This window comes from Heteronotia binoei, chromosome 11 (genome assembly GCF_032191835.1).
Source record: "Heteronotia binoei isolate CCM8104 ecotype False Entrance Well chromosome 11, APGP_CSIRO_Hbin_v1, whole genome shotgun sequence".
NCBI classification, from domain to species: domain Eukaryota; kingdom Metazoa; phylum Chordata; class Lepidosauria; order Squamata; family Gekkonidae; genus Heteronotia; species Heteronotia binoei.
The window spans coordinates 9525117-9543991 of record NC_083233.1 but is presented as its reverse complement, the minus strand read 5'-3'; the positions used below and the strand labels follow the sequence as shown (position 1 = coordinate 9543991).

General features: G+C 47.6%; 1 protein-coding gene across 2 annotated transcripts; it reads left to right on the top strand.

The window, feature by feature from the left end:
- Positions 1 to 490: 490 nt before the first annotated feature.
- On the top strand, positions 491 to 16446 carry AMER1 (APC membrane recruitment protein 1). Of its 2 annotated transcripts, XM_060249478.1 has the most exons (3): positions 491 to 542; positions 10516 to 13951; positions 15744 to 16446. In XM_060249478.1, exons 2-3 carry the CDS (start codon positions 10588 to 10590, stop codon positions 15800 to 15802), a joined length of 3423 nt encoding a protein of 1140 aa, XP_060105461.1. In that variant the 5' UTR covers positions 491 to 542; positions 10516 to 10587; the 3' UTR covers positions 15803 to 16446. The 2 variants fall into 2 exon arrangements, with proteins under 2 accessions (XP_060105461.1, XP_060105460.1); XM_060249477.1 differs by having other exon boundaries at positions 10516 to 16446.
- Positions 16447 to 18875: the final 2429 nt, after the last annotated feature.

Sequence of the window (18875 nt, the reverse complement as noted above, 5' to 3'; positions counted from 1 at the left end):
AAGTTAGCCCCCGCTTTGAGACTGACTAGCATCGCAGCCATTCATCACAGCGGAATCAGAGAGCAGGAAGGGTCCTCCAGGGTCATCTAGTCCACCCCTGGCCAGGGCAGGAACCTCACCAATGCCTCTAACCCTCACCCCCGTGACTCCTCCTCTCCATGGCCAGAAAATGGCAAACCTCCGAGGATCCCCGGCAAAGTGGCCTGGAGCAAAACGGCTCCCCGACCCCCAACTTGTGGCAATCAGCAATTCCCTGGGCGTGGACGGGGCCAACACGGTGGAGTCCTCTATCCCCCCCCGGGACAGCGAGCCCTTTCCCCCGCCGCGCTCCAACCCAGCTTGGAAGAGGGCGGGAGGCCGGCTGGCTCCGCCCCGGGCGCTTCTGAGTGGCTCGGCGCGGCTGCCCGTCAGCCTTCCGCCCCGCCCTCCCCTGGCGACTGGGCGGGGGGAGGAGAGGAGGCGCGGCCGGAGCCCGAAATGGGCCGGGAAGTTTCCTCCCGAGGCGGCGGCGCGAGGGTGCCCGGGCGCACCAGCGGAGGCCGGTGAGTGGCGGCTGGAGCAGCGGTGGGAGGCGCGGTCCGTCGCCAAGCCCTTGGCCTGCTGGGCCGGGCAGGGAGGAGGAGGAAGGCCGCCCTTTGTGTCTGCGGCAGCAGCAGCGGCGTCCCGGGTTGCGCGGTGGTGGGCAGCAGGCAGCGTCTCCCTCGGCAGCCGCTCTCTTTTGTGCGCCCCGCTCGGCGCCCGCGGGAGGAGGCCCTTTCCTTGCCTACTTTGCCCTGCCCCGCCGCTGCGCTCCCTGCAGCCTCCTGCCCTCCGTCTCCCCCGCGCGCACCGGCCCTCTCCTCCCCTCCCTTCCGAAAGCGGCCTCTCGGCAGGTCTGTGGCTGCTGGGCCCCCCTGCTGCCCCGCCAAGTTTGCCGGAGTGGAGCGAAGGGGAGGCCGCCGCCGTGGGGGCGGGTGGCAGGGAAACAAAACGGGGCCCGAAGGGCTCAGCCGCGGGCGTGATGCGTGTGATGCGCGCTCTGTGTGTGTGTGAGAATGAGAGAAACGCATGCGCATGGCACCGGCCTTCTCCCCCGGTAAGTCAGGGCTGGAGCCTGTGGAATGCAGGCCGGGGGAGTGGGTGGCAGAAATGCAAAAGGAAGCGGGCCCTCCAAGACTTATTTAGGCACCGAGGAGGCGGGAGGTGTGCGGTGCAGGCGGCGAAGGAGACAAACGGGCTTGCAGAACTCCTGCATCAGCCCAGCCTTCTCCTCCAGAAAGTCCAGGGCTGGATCCCCTTGCTGTGTTGCAAGGCTGGGTTTGGGTGAGGTGGTGGCAACCCAGAGTGACCTTCCTCTTGGCCGTTGTGACCCTCCTGCTGTCTGGGTGAGGGGGCCGCAGTCAGAGGGCAGGTAGGCAGCTAGTCTTGGCTGTTTCATTGTAACCCTAGTTACTTTATACATTAAATTGAGTCATATTTAAGTTCCTAATCTTTAAGAAAGAACAAGAGTCCAGTAGCGCCTTCAAGACTAACACAATTTGTGGCAGGGCATGTGTGAGCTTTTGTGAATCGCCACTCACTTCTTCAGATAATATTGGTCAGTCATCCAGCTGTGCCCTCATTGGCTAAAATGCTGGTGGAAAAGAGGTTTGTTTTATTAGTACTAAACCATTAATTCCCCAGCCAGGTTGACCCAGGTTAGGGTAATCTTGTGAGATCTCAGTATTTGGATGGGAGACCACCAAGGCACTCCAGAGTTGCAGAGGCAGCCAAGGGCAAAACCACCTTTGAATGCCTCTTACCTTGAAAACCCTGTGAGGAGTTGCCATGCCTTGGTGGAGATATGACTGCACTTTCTATCACCAAACAAGGAGATGCATGAAGTATGCATGATCCTTACAGGTTTTTTGTACAGATAACGGGGTTTTTTTGTTTTTTTGCTTTTGTTTTTTAATAGAAGCTAAAATTGGAGGAGGGGCTCTGGGATCTCACGAGGGGGCATGCTCCCCTGTGGCTAGCAGTTGGATTCACTCTTGCTTTCTCTGCTCTCCTCTTAAAAATGGTCAAGCCCCAACCATTTCCCTGTTGGGAGTTTGGTACCTGCAGAAGCTGATTTTTCACAACTTCTGCGTTTCAAGCATGCTGGAGAACTCTGAACTTTTTAAAAAAGGAGATTCCAATGGTAATAGGAAGCAACCTCAGATTTTTCAACAGCTGTTGCTTCCTACTTGGACTATCAATAGCTCTACAGGAGCTTTGCTAGTCTCCTTCCCCAAGGACCTTAGAGACCACAGATGTTGAATTGGGCCCTGATGTGTGCCAAGGATGTTCTCTGCCATTGAGCTGTGGCTCTCCCTGTGTATTATTTGTCTGTGCTCAAATATCCGAAGAAGGCAAGGAATGTGTTTGCATAAGCAGAAGCCTGGCTTTTAAATGGCAGCCTAGAAGCTCAGTGCTGTCTGCTTAAATCTAGATGCAGGTGTTATGTTTAGGAATAAACACAGCCACGGAGAACAGCTAACTTCTGAACTTTCCAAAGATAAAGTTAACTAGATATGTTAGGTAAAAAGGAGAAAGCAGAAAGCAAACCATTTTGCTGAGTATTGGATATGTCCTGCTGGGCATTTGGCCAGCAGTTAAAAAGATCTGGTTCATTGACTAGTCAAATAGTGGTGATTTTTTTCTTAATTAAACCTTTTCTTAGAAGAGCAGCAAAATACTTTATCAACAGCCTTTGGATCAACAGGTCTAAAAATGGTTTAAGGTGCTTAGACACAAACTTTTAAAAGAGGTAACCCTATTTTCTATAAATGTGAACAAGTCTCTGGGTGGTATTTTACTTTGACTTTTTTGCCCTGGAATGCTGCAGTTGGCCTTAAGTTACAGTATTTAAGAAGTGAAAATAAAATATAAATAAAACAAAATCCTTGCAACTTTTTCTTCAGAGCTAGTTTTTAAAGGCAGCTGTGCTTGCACAGCTGGTCAGTTCTTTCTGTTCAGAGATGCCTAGAGCTGTTTTCTGAGGGTTTAGAGTCCAGCTGCCGGTGACACTGGAATTTCAACTCGTCTGAGGCTGTAAAAGACAGTCCAGGTGGGTGGCTGACATGAGGGGAAGAATGGGGATCATACCTGCGTCACCGGGGAAGGGAGGGCATAACTCTTCCAACTGGCACTGTTTGTGGGGGTGGAAATCACTGTCAAGACACAGCTGGCTGATGGCAACCCAGTTGGGTTTTCAAGGTGGTTTGCCATTGCCTTCCTCTGCATGGTGGCCTCCCATCCAAACCACGGCTGACCTTTCTTAGCGTCTGAAAGATGAGATGTTTGAACTAGCCTGGGCTATTGGGTCAGGTCTGTGCTGCATCCTTGCTTTTATCCCATGGAGGGGGCCTTCAAGCAGTCCATGACTGGCACTCCCCATGTTTTGGGCATTAATGGGCAGCCATAGGGAAACCAATTTTTTTTTCCCGGGCAACCATTGTAGGGTTAAGGGAACAGAGACCTTCACTCTTGCTCTTACTACAATAGTGGTATAAACTAGGAGCTGCTTAAAACACTGACGTTCTTTGCTGAGGGACTGTTTTACAATATTTGACCATGGCTCAGATAATAGGTACTCAGTATGAACAGGTAGTCAGTTGACTGTCAGGCCACCTCAAGGACTCTTTTTTATTAACCGTTTGGGAAACAAGCAGAATTTAACACCTTGTATATAGTCAGTGCTTTGTTTCCAGAATCCCCTTCCATGGAAGTAACAAAGAGTCAAATCCAGATTGACCAGAAGATTCATGTGAATTTACTCAAACATGTGCCCCCCTCCCTTATAAAATGGTAGAGCATCCGCTTGGCATGCAGAAGGTCCCGGGTTCAATTCCTGGTCTTTCCAGGAAGGATCAGGTAGAAGGTGATGTTTCTACCGGGAGAGACTTCTATTCATGAAAGACAGGGTTTAGTTCCCCTCAGCTGCATGCTCCATTTTCCGTTTAAAGGGTTGTCCCTCCATATCTGTGAATGAAATTCATGTGAATTTACTCAAACATGCGCCCCCTCCCTTATAAAATGGTAAAGCATCTGCTTGGCATACAGAAGGTCCCAGGTTCAAAGACTGATGAAAACCAGGGCGTGTGTGTCTCTTTTAAGCTAAAATTGCTAACAGGTAAAGGTGGGTGCAGGATAATGCAAGTGTGTGAGAGCTAGCAACTTCTCTGGTCTTATTTGCAAGACATGAATTTGAGAACAAATCTCTGTTTATTTGGGGACAATAGATATCTGCATTTTTCTCCATTCCATTTTATGGGAAAAATCCAATTGCTGAAATAATTAGGACTTGCCCTATTCAGTCAATGAATTGGTAAATTTCTCTACTGAGAATATTCTTATGACTAGAAAGTGTCCTGGGACAGATTAAGAACTATTGTTGCCTTCAGATTTAGATTTATTACAAACTTGATCAATTAATAATGCTGTGTGTAATCAATTAAGACATCTTTTAATTAATTTTTCCTTATTGAAGTAAAAGTTACAGTAACAACATTTGGTATTCAATAATATGACTTATTTAGATCATTTTCACATAAATATAAAAGAAAATCAAAAATATAAAACATATACACAAACTAACTTTTCTCTTTTACATGCTTTTTAAATATAGTTTGATGCTTTGCAAGGTGCATTTTCAAGTGTTGTTTTAGTTTCCTCAGACTGCAACAGAAACCAAGAAAAACTGTGTCGACTGTCACGATCATACATTTTTTAATGTTTGCATAAATGGTGATCTACTTCCATAGTTAGGATTTACAGTGTCAGTATGCACTATAAAGATTAGACATGTCTAAGGTGTTTATCTTCAGTGTGTTTAGGTACACCTAAATTTGTAGGATTAGGCAGTGTCAGCGAAGGGGGCATTGAAGTTTCAAGAAAGAATAGACTTGTCTTTGTGTAAAAACTAAGTTTCTATTTTATTGATTACAACAATGTTACTCGCTACGCAGGTCCATTGATACGGATAACGAAATAGGCAAAGGCATTGGCATTTATGGGCATACATCAAAGCATAGGGGGTTTAAATCATTTCCCACAATAAAACTTGGGTCTGTCCGATGATAGCAACCAGTTCGCATCCCTCTTATCTGCTCCATGCACAGACTGTCTCTCCTCCCCTGCTGTGGCCTTGCTCGTCTTTAGCAAGCGCCTGAGAAACGGCCAAATGTTTGCATTTCAAAGACCTTGCTGGCCTCTGGCACCTTAATCACCCCTCCTTGTTCCCCCCTTCACATTCTAACATGGCACTAGTGTTAGCAAAGGCAAAGATTTCAAGAATTGGTTAGTAGAAAATAAACATTTCAAACCATAGAATATACTTCAAGGAACACAAGCTGACAGGCAGTCAAGATTAATTGATTAATCCAAATACAGAATTAACTTGGGTTTTTGTAAATGTAAGACTTGCCCTCCCCATAACTGCAGTAAATGGCTACATGGGATTTTGCCATCGCTTTAACATTCACATGAAGAACCATGGTTGATATTCTTCCTTTGGATATTCCATGGGAGTAACAAACAGTCAAATCCAGATTGACCAGAAGATTCATGTGAATTTACTCAAACATGTGCCCCCTCCCTTATAAAATGGTAGAGCATCCGCTTGGCATGCAGAAGCTCCCGGGTTCAATTCCTGGTCTTTCCAGGAAGGATCAGGTAGAAGGTGATGTTTCTACCGGGAGAGACTTCTATTCATGAAAGACAGGGTTTAGTTCCCCTCAGCTGCATGCTCCATTTTCCGTTTAAAGGGTTGTCCCTCCATATCTGTGAATGGAATGACATGAGGGTAAATACATCTGAATCCTCCCAGCCTGCCACACTTGCCCCTGAAGTCTGATAGAGCCCAGACCGGGCTGTTTTTCTTTTTGTTGGCACCAGTGCTGAAAATCTTCTGAAACTCACCCTTATTTTAATGTTATTACTAGTTGGCTTGCCCCCATACCCAAATTGTTCACAGCAGAACTGCCCATGCTGGCATTCTGGTGCGCTCCTGTGTGTGGCGGGATGAGCTCATCGATGTAGAATTTTTGTGCGAGGCTGAGGTAATCAAATGGAAAGGCCATTCTCTTGTGACCCGAGGAGGCTTCGGCCCACGTGAGCGCCGGCCATTTGATGGGCTGCTCTAGCCTGCTTTCTGAGAGACCATGGTGCCTCTGAATTCACAGGCAAAGACTTCTTTTGGGAAATAAAGATGCTGAAATGAATCCTGTGAGGAAAGGAAAACAAAACTTTCCCAATAAATCCAGCTATAAGTAGGAAAGAAGTTTGGGGTTTTTTTGCCTGCCACATCACCTATTCCCAGGCTGAATGCAGACCCTCAGTTTTATATGGTAGTTAACTTTAAACCTCAGGGATGCAAAAATGAATGATTCCTCAAGTACTGGGTGGGTTTAGAAATACAGATCCATTGAACTGGGTTCGATATGGTTAGCCACAAACCTGATATCAGACAATTCGAATTTCGCCGTTTTTCGTAATGCCTCTTGTTTAAGGATATAACATGGCAGTCGGTGGCTGGCTGGCGAGCGATGGGAGAATGTAAACTGGGAGCAAATTGTTTTGGCAATGCTGGGAGGTAAATGTTACCACGTTGTTGCTCTCTTATATCTCTGGTGGATTGCCACGTGGAAGTAAAATGTGGCTGGCTGTTGACCCCTCAGGAGTGGGCTTCATGCCCAAAATGGTTGTAGCCTGCTTACGACAGGATGGTTGAAGTAGTCTCAGGGACAGGTGATAGTTCTATAGCTTTGAATGTGCACCTCGTGGCATAATGGAATGGAAGTGATTCCTGCCCCAGCTATGGTCATGCCAAACTATAAAGTTGGCTGTAATCTCCCTAGAAGGAAGCAGTGTGGCATGAAGGAAAACATGAGTGAGCAAATGCCAAAGAGGAAGGACTGTTGCCCTTTTAGTAGGTCAACAGAACAGGATATTGTTGGTACAAAACCCTCTTTTCAGTTTAAGATCAAGGAGCCCCACTCAGGGAGATGCTGCCCCAGGGGCTTCATGCCTTTTGGGGTTAGAATAATCCAGGTGTCACATTAGGGGATACGCTGACTCACCCTCTGCCCTGTGTTTCATTCCATGTGTGATTATCCCCCAAGGATATTTGGTTTGTGGTTATATGAGGCATAAAAAGGAGCCACAACAAATACTTGAAGTATCCCAGGTCCTCTCCACTCCCATACCATTTAATTTTGAAGGTGTGCATGAGCCATTCCTTTGAACCTGGGTGTGATTTTTGTGCTCCTCTTTTTATGTTTGAATGAGCTTCAGAAATCATCAGGGCTAGAAAGGTAATGCATTATCAATGGTAATGTGTTTGTTGTGAGTCGTATTGCACAGTGGCAACGAAGTTAAAGCTTGCAAATTTTCACTTGGGTCATTTGTTCCCTGCTGCACCAGAGGACTGCCTGCAGCTAAACAGACAAAAATTGAAGCCGTTTTGAAGCTAGTTTTATAAGCTAAATTTTATGTGCTTGATTTTTATGTTATTGAAGCAGTGCAATAAATTCAGTTTTGATAAGAAAGTATTACAGATATTTCAGTTTTCAGAATGTTCATCACCTGCCTAAGGAAAAATAGGTTAACTTGTTCCCCTCGGCTCCAAAATTTCCAAATACTTTCCATTTCTACATCCATTCTGTAGGTGAGGGCCAAAAGATAGGTCTTGAGGTGAGGATCTTAACTGGCAAGTATGAGAGAAGGCAGTCCTTTGGCTACCATTAGGGAGGGCTTGTGGTTCAGCAGTAGAACATCTGCCTGGCATGCAGAAGGTCCTAGGTTCAGTTCCCAGCATCTCCAGTTAAAATACGAACAGGCAGGAGTTGATGAGAAAGACCTCTGCCTGAGACTCTGGAGAGCTTCTGCCAATCTGGGTAGATTGACTTTGATGGGCCATGACTTTGATGGGCCATGATAAGGCAGCTTCATGTGTACCTTGATCCTCAATTGACCTTCTGTGGCGAGTCCAAATTTCATTTAGGCAACCAGGCAAGGAAGCAAGTTGGGTGTTTTTAGAACTTCTTTTTACATTGAGCTCTTAAGTGTCTACCATTGGTTCAGGTGGGTTCAGATGTTGGTCCGAAGCAGCAGAACAAAGTTTGAGTCCAGTGGCACCTTTAAGATCAACACCATTTCATTCACACATGAAAACTTATACCTTGAATAAAACATTGTTAGTCTTAAAGGTGCCGCTGGACTCAAACTTTGTTCTAGTATTGGTTCGGATGAGCTAGTAACAATCTGGGGGGACTTATCTCTTGTTGTCATACTGTAAAGTTAGCACTTAATTTCTTTTAACAAAATTTTAAATCCATTATCATCGCGAGAAACCCGGTCAGCTCCCCTGTTCATCAATGTTGGGTCTATGGCAAAGGGAGAAGCATCGTATTTAAAAGCAAGGAAGCCTGCAGTTCCTCCCTTTCCACTCCTAAACCAGAGGCGATCCCGGCCACTGTTTCTGTCAGATTAGTGGGATCCAACATTTCCTGTAATAAACCCACATCCCTTCAAAAATACGTGCTTGATTCAAGGTCCTGATCTCTCCTCTCCCCCCACCCCCGCACACACACCCATGCTCTCTTCTTCCCTTCGGCTTGGGCTGTGCCATAACAGTTTTGAAATATGAAATGCAACCAGGTCTTGGCCACATGAAAATGTGAAGCTGCCTTATACCCATTTCTCTAGTGCAGGGGTGGCCAAACTGTGGCTCAGGAGCCACATGTGGCTCTTTCACACACATTGTGTGGCTTTTGAAGCCCCCACCAGAGAAGGCATTTGTCTCTTTAAACCACTTCTTCAAGCCAGCCAGTAGCTTGGAGAATCCATTTAAAGTTCAAGTTGCTTTCTTTCCACCTCTCTCTCTCCCTCCCCACCTATTTTCCTTCCTTCCTCTCAGACATCTGACGTTTGTGTCTAGTGGCTCTCACACATCTGACATTTATTCTATGTGGCTCTTATGTTAAGCAAGTTTGGCCACACCTGCCCTAGTGGGTCCCATCTAACCCCCTCCCTAAAACTGCAGGAACACCTGCAAGGAATTTTCCTCTGTGTGTTATGCTTGGGGGCTGCATTGTGGTTGCACCCCCCACGTCAGAATTCCAAAGGTGTCCACGAGCTCAAAAAGGTTGGAGTGCCCTGTTGTCTTTCTGAAGGAGGCCCAGTTAGGGTTGCCAAGTTTGTGTTGGGAAATACCTGGAGATTTGGGGGAAGGAGCTTGAGTTTGGGGAGAAGAGGAGCTTCAATGAGATATGACTCCAGAGCCTCGTGTGTGGGGTGGGGAGGCGAGGGAGCGCAAGTGCCCACAGAGAGGGCTCTGAGTGCCGCCTCTGGCACCCGTGCCATAGGTTCGCCACCACTGACCTAGAGCATCCCTGACAATTGTTTGTCCAGCCGCTGCTGAAAGACTGCTAGAGAGGGGGAGCTCCCCACCTTCCTTGGTAGCTGATTCCACTTTTGAACAACTCGTACTGTAAAAAAGTTTTTCCTAATATCCAGTCGATACCTTCCCACCCTTAAGTTAAACCCATTATTATGAGCCCCATTATTAATTTAAACTCGTTATTATGAGTTTATTTGCAGTTAGATCCAATTAATAAATCACATTTCCCACCTAGAACTGCCAACTTCTTCCCTCTCGTGCTATTAATGTTGTTTAGCGGAACGAAACTTTGCTGATAGGGTTTACGCCAACACTAAACCTCTTGCCAGCCTGCAGCTGCTAAAGTCACAGCAGCTTTCAGTATGCTAGTGGTTGTGACTCTGCTTTTGATTGGAGGTACGAAGTTGCTTCCTGTGCAATCAGACCATTGGTCCGCCTGTCTCAGTATCACACACTCTGATTTGGAGAAGCTCTCTGGGGCCACAGAAAGGACTTCCTTCCATGAGGTCCTTTAACTGAAGGGATCGGGAACTGAACCCAGGAAGTGCATTTTCTGCTATGGCACCACAGCCCCTTCCCAAGCATTTAGATATACATTTTAATTACTCCAAAGGTCTGTGAAGTAATTGTCAAGTCTCCAAATTCAATAACGAGTCGGGGTAGAAACAAAGTTGCTGGTTTATTGATAAGGATAGGCTTGGATAGGTTCAAATTGAAAGACTAAAGATCATACAGTACAATGCCATCATATAAGGTACACTTCAAAGGGATTCTTAAGGGAGGGGCACTATGCAGGGCACATTCGCACACTGATGTTACAATTTCTTTCTCAGGCCGGCTTTGGCCTTCAGCGTTCTCTGGCTCCAACCTCCCCCTGATGCCTGGCCTGAGAAGGCACAGATTATAGCTTCCCATATTCCCATTTCAAAGCAAGGCTACATAACAAAGCAAAAGGAGGGGGGTATGGGAGAGGTTTAGCTAGCAGCATTGGCATACAGACAGGCTTTACCCAGAAGGCTCTTTGCTTGAACCAAAGTACAGTACAGACTTGACCAGAGTTGTACAGAGACTTGACAGTAATGACTCTCCCTTTTCTGTCTTTTTCCCCCCAGACGAGCGATGATGCTTCAGCCAATGCATGTTGAGGAAGATGCTGCCACCACAGTCTTCGTTTCCAGTTGAATATGCATGCTAGAATGGCTGCTGCAGGTGCCTCCTGCCTCGAGGAGAAAGTCAGAGCCAGGTCTCCATCCACCCTCTGCGGACAACTCGAGACCCACAATCGGCAGCTGCAGGAGGAGAATGGGGCAGCTGACCAGCTCTCTGAACAGGGCGATGCTTCCTTCGCAGCCGCAGAGCAGAATCGGCAGCCAGCAGCTGCAGGCAAGTTGAAGAAAACGGCTTTCAAGCTCTTTGGTGGGAAGAGGAGCATCTGTACACTACCCAGCTTCTTTGGAGGGAAGAACAAAGGCCCGGGGAAGGGGACCTCTAAAAAGGGCCTGTGCAAAAGTAAAACTCACGACGGCCTCAGTGATGTTGGATGTGAAGATGCTGGTGGAAGACGCCTCCGGAGCCCTTCGGATGGTGGAACGGACTTCCCTTCTCCTCAGCTGCCAAGCTCTCAGAGTGCTCTTTTGTCAACGGATGCCAGCTCTCAGGTTGGTTTTGTCGGGCGGTCAACTTCTCTCTGTGGGAGTTCCGAGGCCTTTGAGAAGAAACCCAGTGGAGATAAATCTTTGTTCCTCCCACGGCCTAAAAAAGGGCTGAAGGGGCTATTCAACAGCATTCGGCGGCATCGGAAGAGCAAAACTAATGAACCTGAGAGAACTGAGCTGCAAGAATGGACTTCTAGGGGAGCTGTGGCTGAAGAGCAAGGCCAAGGAAATAAGCAGGTGGGCATTGAAACCGAGCCGGTTTCTGAGAAGACGACTCTTAAAAGCACGGTGCTTCCTCCAGAGCACAGGGAGAGCCTTCATAATCAAGCTGCGCCTGGAATAAAGGCAAGCCTTGTAGAATCTAGGGAGACAGACCAGCTGGTAGCTCATGAAAACAATTCTGCTGGAGGAGCAGCCACTGGGATTGCAAGCTGCGAAGACTCTCCAGATGTTGAATCGGAAGTGGGTGACACCCTCTGTGCAGCTTCTATCTATGACGGCCTTCCAGATGCTCTCCAACCAGAGTTCTTAGACAGCGATCCTCCCTCTGTCCCTCCTGGGGACCAGCTTAGCTTGATGTTTGGAGATGTGACTTCCCTTAAAAGCTTTGACTCTTTCACTGGCTGTGGAGACATTATTGCTGAGCCGGATATTGACAGTATCACAGAGAACTCCGCTTCCGCAGGGCGGGTTAGAGATGCCACCAAAAGGAGTTCCTGCCTTGTTACTTACCAGGGTGGAGGGGAAGAGATGGCTGTGCCTGATGGTATAGAGGAGTACCTCCAGCAGGTGTGGGAAGGTGCTGTCAAAGGGGATGCCACCACTTATGAAACTCACCTACCCGAAATCGTGACAAACACTGAGCTCCAAGGAGTGAACGGTTGCAAGCAGGGTCCTCCCCTCTATGCTGAAGGCCCAAGAAATGACATGGATCTCCTCACTCCGCACAGTGACCAACAAGAATCTGCTCCCAATAGTGATGAGGGTTACTATGATTCCACCACCCCAGGTCCTGAGGATGAGGCTGGAGATGAAGAAATCAAGAAGGATCGCCTCCCAAGGGATAGCTATAGCGGTGATGCTCTTTATGAATTTTATGAGCCAGATGATGGGCTCATGAGTCCCTCCCATGGGAATGAATCCTGGTTTGACAGGAAGGCTTCCCCTTCCAAGACCTTTGGCCAGTTCTTGGACTTTTCAATCCCTGCAGAGAAGGATTTGGTCCAGATGATGGAGCAGAAGAGCGGAGTGATGGAAACAGAGGAGGAGAGGCTGGCTGCCATTCAGAAGCAGCTTCTGTACTGGGAGATGCAGCGAGAGCCAGTCTTGAAACACCTGGAGGTGCTCAGCAAGGACCAGCGTCCCAGGGAAAAGGAGTGCAGTGAATGTAAAACAAGAGCGGCTGGCTTCATTGGCAGGTGTCCACGTTGCCTTGGTTGCGATCAGGGCGCTCCTCATGCTTTGAGCAGAAGCCTCAACGCCAGCATCTCAGCGGAAAACCAAGACTGGAGGGACTTGCAAGAGATGCTGTGCCCCAAAAAATGCTCTGATGGCAATTATGGTCCCAAAGTACATGGCGGTTGCCTTACTGAGTTTGTGAAAAATGGTGTCATGTTGGATTCTAATTTGGAGCATACAGTGCTCGAGTCCTATGCTTTGAGCGGCTTGGCCTTGGAAAAATCTGTGACGTACCCTTTCTACAGAACACACGGCCGCCACAGTTGCCCATCAAGCGAGCTTCACAGTGGAACTGAACCCAGCTTTCGAGAGTCCTGCACAGAAAGCAAATGTGAACCAGAGCAGGCTGTGAATTTCTCTCAAGCGCTGGTGGAGTTCACTAGCAGTGGGACTCTTTTCTCCAGCCTCTCTGAAAGCCTTGGGAGCTCGGACTCGGGCTCCGCGTTCACTCAGAACCTTCCTGCTCTCCCGACTATGGTCACGTTTGACATTGTGGATGTTGAGCAGGAAGGCGAAGGGGAGTGTGAGCAGCACTTGGAGATGAACACTGATGAGGACATTGCTGCATCCTTTGAGGGATTTGATGATAGCTACGTTCCAAAAGAATCCTTCGCTGAATGTGATGAGAGAATGTTTCCTGGGTACCCACAGAGTTCTTTCCAAAGCGGTAACTGGGGGGTTGCAAGCCTCCCCCGTTGTCTTCGGCTTCAGGAGCTGAGCCCACCCATGCCAGAGCCGTTGTCCATCTGCAGGAGAAGCCGGTCCCTGGACACTGAGAGTCTGGAGTTTGAGCTTGGAAGTTCTCAGCTATCCAAGAACGGCCTGCAGCCTTGCAAGCTTTGGTCTAAAAGGAGTGGCTGCAAAAAGAACTCTGTTGGGCCAGGACTGAGCACCGGCCAGGAGAACCCTCCAAGTTCTGCTGAAGAAAGGGAAGGCAAAGGCACCCTTCCTTGGCCAGGACTACAGAATGTGTCTCACAGTACAGATATGTTTTCTTCTCAAGAAGCAAAACAGTGGGACTGTGATCTGAATGCACTGGGCTGCCAGAGCACACAGGGTGCGCTGGAATTGTTGGGTACAGAGCTGCCTTTCACGTCAGTGCTGCAGAACTCGATGAAGGAGACCACTGGGAGACCTCAACACGATGGGACCAATAATCCAGTGCTTCAGATGCCGAGACTGATGGCCAGGCCTTCCAGTCTCCCTCTGCAGGCTCCAGTTGAGTCCCAAGAAGTGTCTGCTGCCACTCGCAGGCATTGTGGAGACAACGTGGCTAAAAAGCTGGCTTGGGTGCTCCCCTTGGGAGACAGCGGTTCTGAATTACCTTCCAGCTTTGCTTTTGCCTGTTCCCCTGACAAGCCAGCAGTTTGTAAGCCTGTGGACATGATGGAAGGAGGACCCCAGCTTCACTGCAGCAACGACGAGGCCTTTGCGAGTGAGGCTGAGCATTGTGGGAGCTCCAAAGACGACCTGCTGAAAGGGAGAGCCGGACATTGGACCACACCCTCGGCCAGTTGTCAGAATGTCACAATGAATGTAACGGTAGCCAAATAGCGGATGTGAGGATTGGTGATGGGTTAGGGTGGGATGGGTTCCGAGGGTTGTGGTGGGATTTGGAATGTTGCAAACCGTTAACTTTAAATTAGAGTTGGGGGTAACATAGTCAGTTCTTTCCTCAGTGGTGAGGATGGTGCAGAGTGTAAATTCTGCTGATGGTGCTCTTCCCTAGAGTAACAATATTGCTGTTTCACTCCGTGAGCCTCCATAACTGCTCAGTAAAGGGACGAAGGAGAGATGCCGGCTCCAGTGCCCCTTTGATTACAGTTGATCCATCTGTTAGCATCTCAGTCTTGGCCTCCTAAGTTAAAGGGGCAGCATCACTTTCTGGAGCCGTCAGGCGGCCAAAGCTTTTGCCCTTTTCTCTTAAATACTTGGGGTTTTGACTGGAATGGTTTGCTCCGTTTTTCAGCTTCTTGAGGAAAGTCATTTGTGGGAATGGTTGCATCCACAGAACAGGGAAAATCCATACAGTCTCTTGCCCGTCGAGGACATGGATGGGAACCAGTTGCAAAGCTGTGATGATAGCTTGCTTGGTTAAAATGGGCAATGCAGGGCAAGAGAGAAAATGATATTTTTAGATAGGGTATGCTTTTAGAAGAGAAGGGACACAATTGCAGATTTTTAAGGGGGTGATTTTTTAAAAAGTCTGCGCTTCATGCCGTGTCCCATTTAAAGACTGAATTCCCTCATGTTCTAGTGATGACTGAGCTTCTTTTAGTAGAATGTCTGTTCCTGGGTACCCCCAGTACCTGGAGTTCCCTAAGCTTAGTCACCAAACTAGTTACACTGGAATACTTGGGTTGAAATCTAAATCTTGGTGAATCTGGCCTATTTGTTCTGGTGGAACTGGTTTCTCTACTGGATTGCAATATTTCAGAAAAGCTGTTAAGTAGATTAACACCTGGAGTTGCCATGTTGCAATTTCCTTGCATCTTCTTGGCGGGCTGGAATCCGTAGCTTGTGTTGTAGGGTCCGTAGCGAGCAAACTGGGTGAGGTCTCATCTCTGTCTCTCCCATCTGGCCCAAGACATGTCACTGCCCAAGGCGGAATGTTGAAATGTCACCTTGGCATACACAAACCCAATGATGAATTAAAGCAAGGCACAATCCACTCAGGAGTTGTCCTGTGTAAGTGTAGCTGAAACCAGCAAGAGTGTTGGGGAGCTTTCAACATGCCTTTGTACAGAGAGGCTTCTTGGTGGACTGATGTTCTGGAGGTCACCCTCCCCCTCCTGCTTACTCCCATGGCATTTTCTGTCTGCCACCTGAAGTGGACATCAGAGTCATGCCGTGTAGGCATCTTGTTTCCAAGATTAGCCAATAAGATACCCTCTGGAAGCAAAAAAAATGAGGCCTAAAGACAACAACCCTCCTTAGCTTTTTGCCCCAGCAGTGGCCGTATGGGAGGAGAATAGCCTTTGGTTCTCCATAGATTAGTTTGTGAGAACTTGTGGCTTACTCCATTCCTAATCCTTGCCTCTCCAAAAGCTACATTATTCCTTCAACTCTTTCCTATACTTCGAAGCTACTAGTGGGCGAGTCAGAGGGACAGAGCTTCTGAGAAGCAAGCATAGGCCTAAGGTTTGCCATAAGTGAGTATTGGAATGGCTGGCCAAAGCAATCCATCCAGATTCTGGAATCTACCAATGTTGGGATATTTATTTCAGGCTTAGAAGAGATGAGATCCACTGAGCCAATGGCAGGCAGCTCAACAGGAGGTTGGTAAGGGTGGAATCCAGAAACCCAGACGTGGAGTTGCACTTGTGGAATGGAATATTTCCTGTCTTCTGCTTCCAGCTGTAGCTTCTCCCAAAACAATAAGGTGAACCTGAACCCTCAATATTGATGTAGAAATTCTAGCAGGCAGCTGGAGCTCTTGGGAGAACCAACAAAAATCGGGTTCCTTCATTCAAGGGGGCATTTTGATTGGGGAGAGGGGTGATATTCAGTCTACCAACATCTGCCAAAGGGAGGGTTACTTGTGATGCACTTGGCAAACAATCCTGTATGATAGGTGAGGTTCCAGTTTGGGGATCTGGGCCTGCCTCATTTTGTCTCCATTTTGAATTGCTGTTGTTCCCACACCAGGACTCTTCACAATCAAACCATCTGCACTGTGGACAGCTTTTCACAGTGGCCTCGCTTGGCCTTGCATTCTTGGGGGTGGGGGGGTGGGGGCAACATATTTTCCATTTAAACATGTCACCAAAGACATCTTGTGAAGTTTGTTGTCAAAAGGTGTCACTTTTGCATATGTAAAAAATTAGAATGTTCTTATCTGTAAATGTGTGTCTTCTAGCATTTTTGGTTGTACATATTTAATGGAATGATTTTTAAAAAAAAAACATTTTATATATTAATGCGTACAAATTATTGGGCTCTTCCTTGGTAAATTGACCTGTTTCCAAAAGGTTTTCTGGAATGTATTGCTTTATAAGAATCTCATAAATGTATAGTCTTACTTCATCTGAGGGCAAGAACTGGCTGTGGAAAGGTCACCCTGGAGGGGCATGGTGCTGGGGCCCTTCCTGTTGGGTGGGTCTCAGCCTGGGGGAAGGAAGATAGTTTCAGGGGGCAGCCATGCCAGGCTCCGACGGAGCAGCTGGATTCGAGTCCAGTAGTACTTCAGAGGCCAACAAGAGTTGAGGGATATGGGCTTTCAAGAGTGAAACCCTCAGGATTCTGCTGTTCTCTGAGGTGTTACTGGACTCAGATCTAGCGTTTGGGAGGCGAAAGCTGCAGCAGGAACAGCTGGGCTAGTAGAATCATTTGCACATTACACTGAATAAGATGGTAGAATCCTGGCTTGTCCCAGACTGGGCACAAGGCCAGAGTGGGGTTTTTGTTTTTTAAATTATATATAATTATATATATCCCTGTATGTAGAAAACTAGCACAAATTTCAGCATATGCCTCAGTTTGGCACGCTGATTGCCTTGGGGCTTTAGATGGGAGGGGAAAGCACTGGATTGTCCCCTCAGCGACATGGAAGAAGACAGATCCAGGTTGGCAGCTATGTTGGTCTGAAGCGGTAGAACCAAGTTGCTTGTCTCAAAGATGCCCCTGGACTCTAACTGTTTCACATGACAGAAGGCTTAAAGGCTCATTTAAGCTACTGTGATGATCATGGGATCAAAAAGTGAGGTATAAATGTTCAAACAGATGATGAAGAGATTGGATTTATACCCTGCCCTTCGCTACCCAGAGGAGTCTCTCAGTGGCTTACAAAGCTCCTTTCCCTTCCCCTCCCCACAGCAGACACCCTATGAGGTAGGTGGGGCTGAGAGAGTTCTCCCAGAACTGCTTTTAAGCTGAACAGCCTTGAGAGGACTTGTGGCTGACCCAAGGTCACATCAGCAAGTGCATGTGGAGGAGTGGAGAATCAAACCGGATTCTCTCAGATAAGAGTCCACACACTTAACCACTACACCAAACTGGCTCTACAGGGCATTTTTAATACCAAGAACATTACAAGCAGTATCCCACATACCCTGCATATCAGGACAATCAGTCCTGGATTGTACACACACACACACACACCCCGATTTGGAGTAATGTATAAAACAGCACTTAGAGTTCAAATGACAAAAAGGGTATCCGGGAGGCCTTTGTGCTGAGAAGCCAGGCATCTCCTGTCAGCAAGTCTGTCCCTGTTCAACCCTTGGAAATAGCTGAGTTGTGGAAAGGTCTATTGGTCCAGCTCAGTTGTTAAGATGACGATAGAGCGTCTAGACGATAGAGCAATGCCGAACTGGCTGAGAGCTAAAGAAGTGACTTCTGTCCCCAAGAGGGGTGATGTGAACGAAGCCGGAGCTTTGCCTTCCACATTTGTCTCTGCTGCCACTGACAAACTGATCTTTTTAGCATCTTTAAGTCATAAACAATTAACAGAGATAGTGTGTGCATCATTTTCTCCATTGCCAGCTCATGCGCACACAGAGAGAGACTCGACGGTCTGATTCCTTTCTCCTTTTCAAGGTTGCAGGAGGACCAAAATGGTTCGGTGTTATGTTAGTATTTGAGGTAAGTCTTTAGGCTGATGTGGAGATTACTCCTTTCTGTGCAGTTTGCGGTTGCAGAAATTTAAGAATTGGAATTAGCTCAGTTCTTTTCTTAGCATTGTTCATCTGAGAAGCATAGGCATGTGTTTGCGGGCTTCCACCTGACTGGTTCCTCTGGACTGGACCAGCAGTACTGACAGTTGAGGGGCTCCCCCAGTGTGACTGTCACCACTGTTTGGCTCCAGGGGCTGCCCCCAGAACAATAAAAGCAATTTATGGATTTCACAAAATGGAAGGGAACACAATCCTTGTTCATTTTGCCACCGCTGCAACCATAGCCCACCCCCCACCCCCCCGGTGATTGTCCAGGTCAGCTTACCAAGTGCTGGGTCTACGCTGCATTTGAGATTTCATGTTATATGCATATAAGATCGATGTTATCTATTTTTATATGTTTTTTCTTTTTTCTTCCGTTTTATATACATTCATGGGAAAGCTTTTCACTGGGGCTGTTCTTTTAACTAGTTACTGTTTTTAAAGAAAAAGTGCAGTTTACAGTTTTGAAGAAAAATCTGACTGCTGTTATCACTTGTGCAATGGGATGGGGGGGGGGGGAATGTGTCATGTTCAATTCTCTACTCACTGTTTGTTGTTACGCCGAGAGATGTACTGGAAGATTTCATGCCCCCCCCCGGTCTTTTTTTCATATTGTGTCCCCCCCTCCCCCCGCTTTTTCAGGGCCATGAATAGACCTTGGTGTCTTTGATAGCGATGTATTATCCTCGCAGGGTCCTGTTG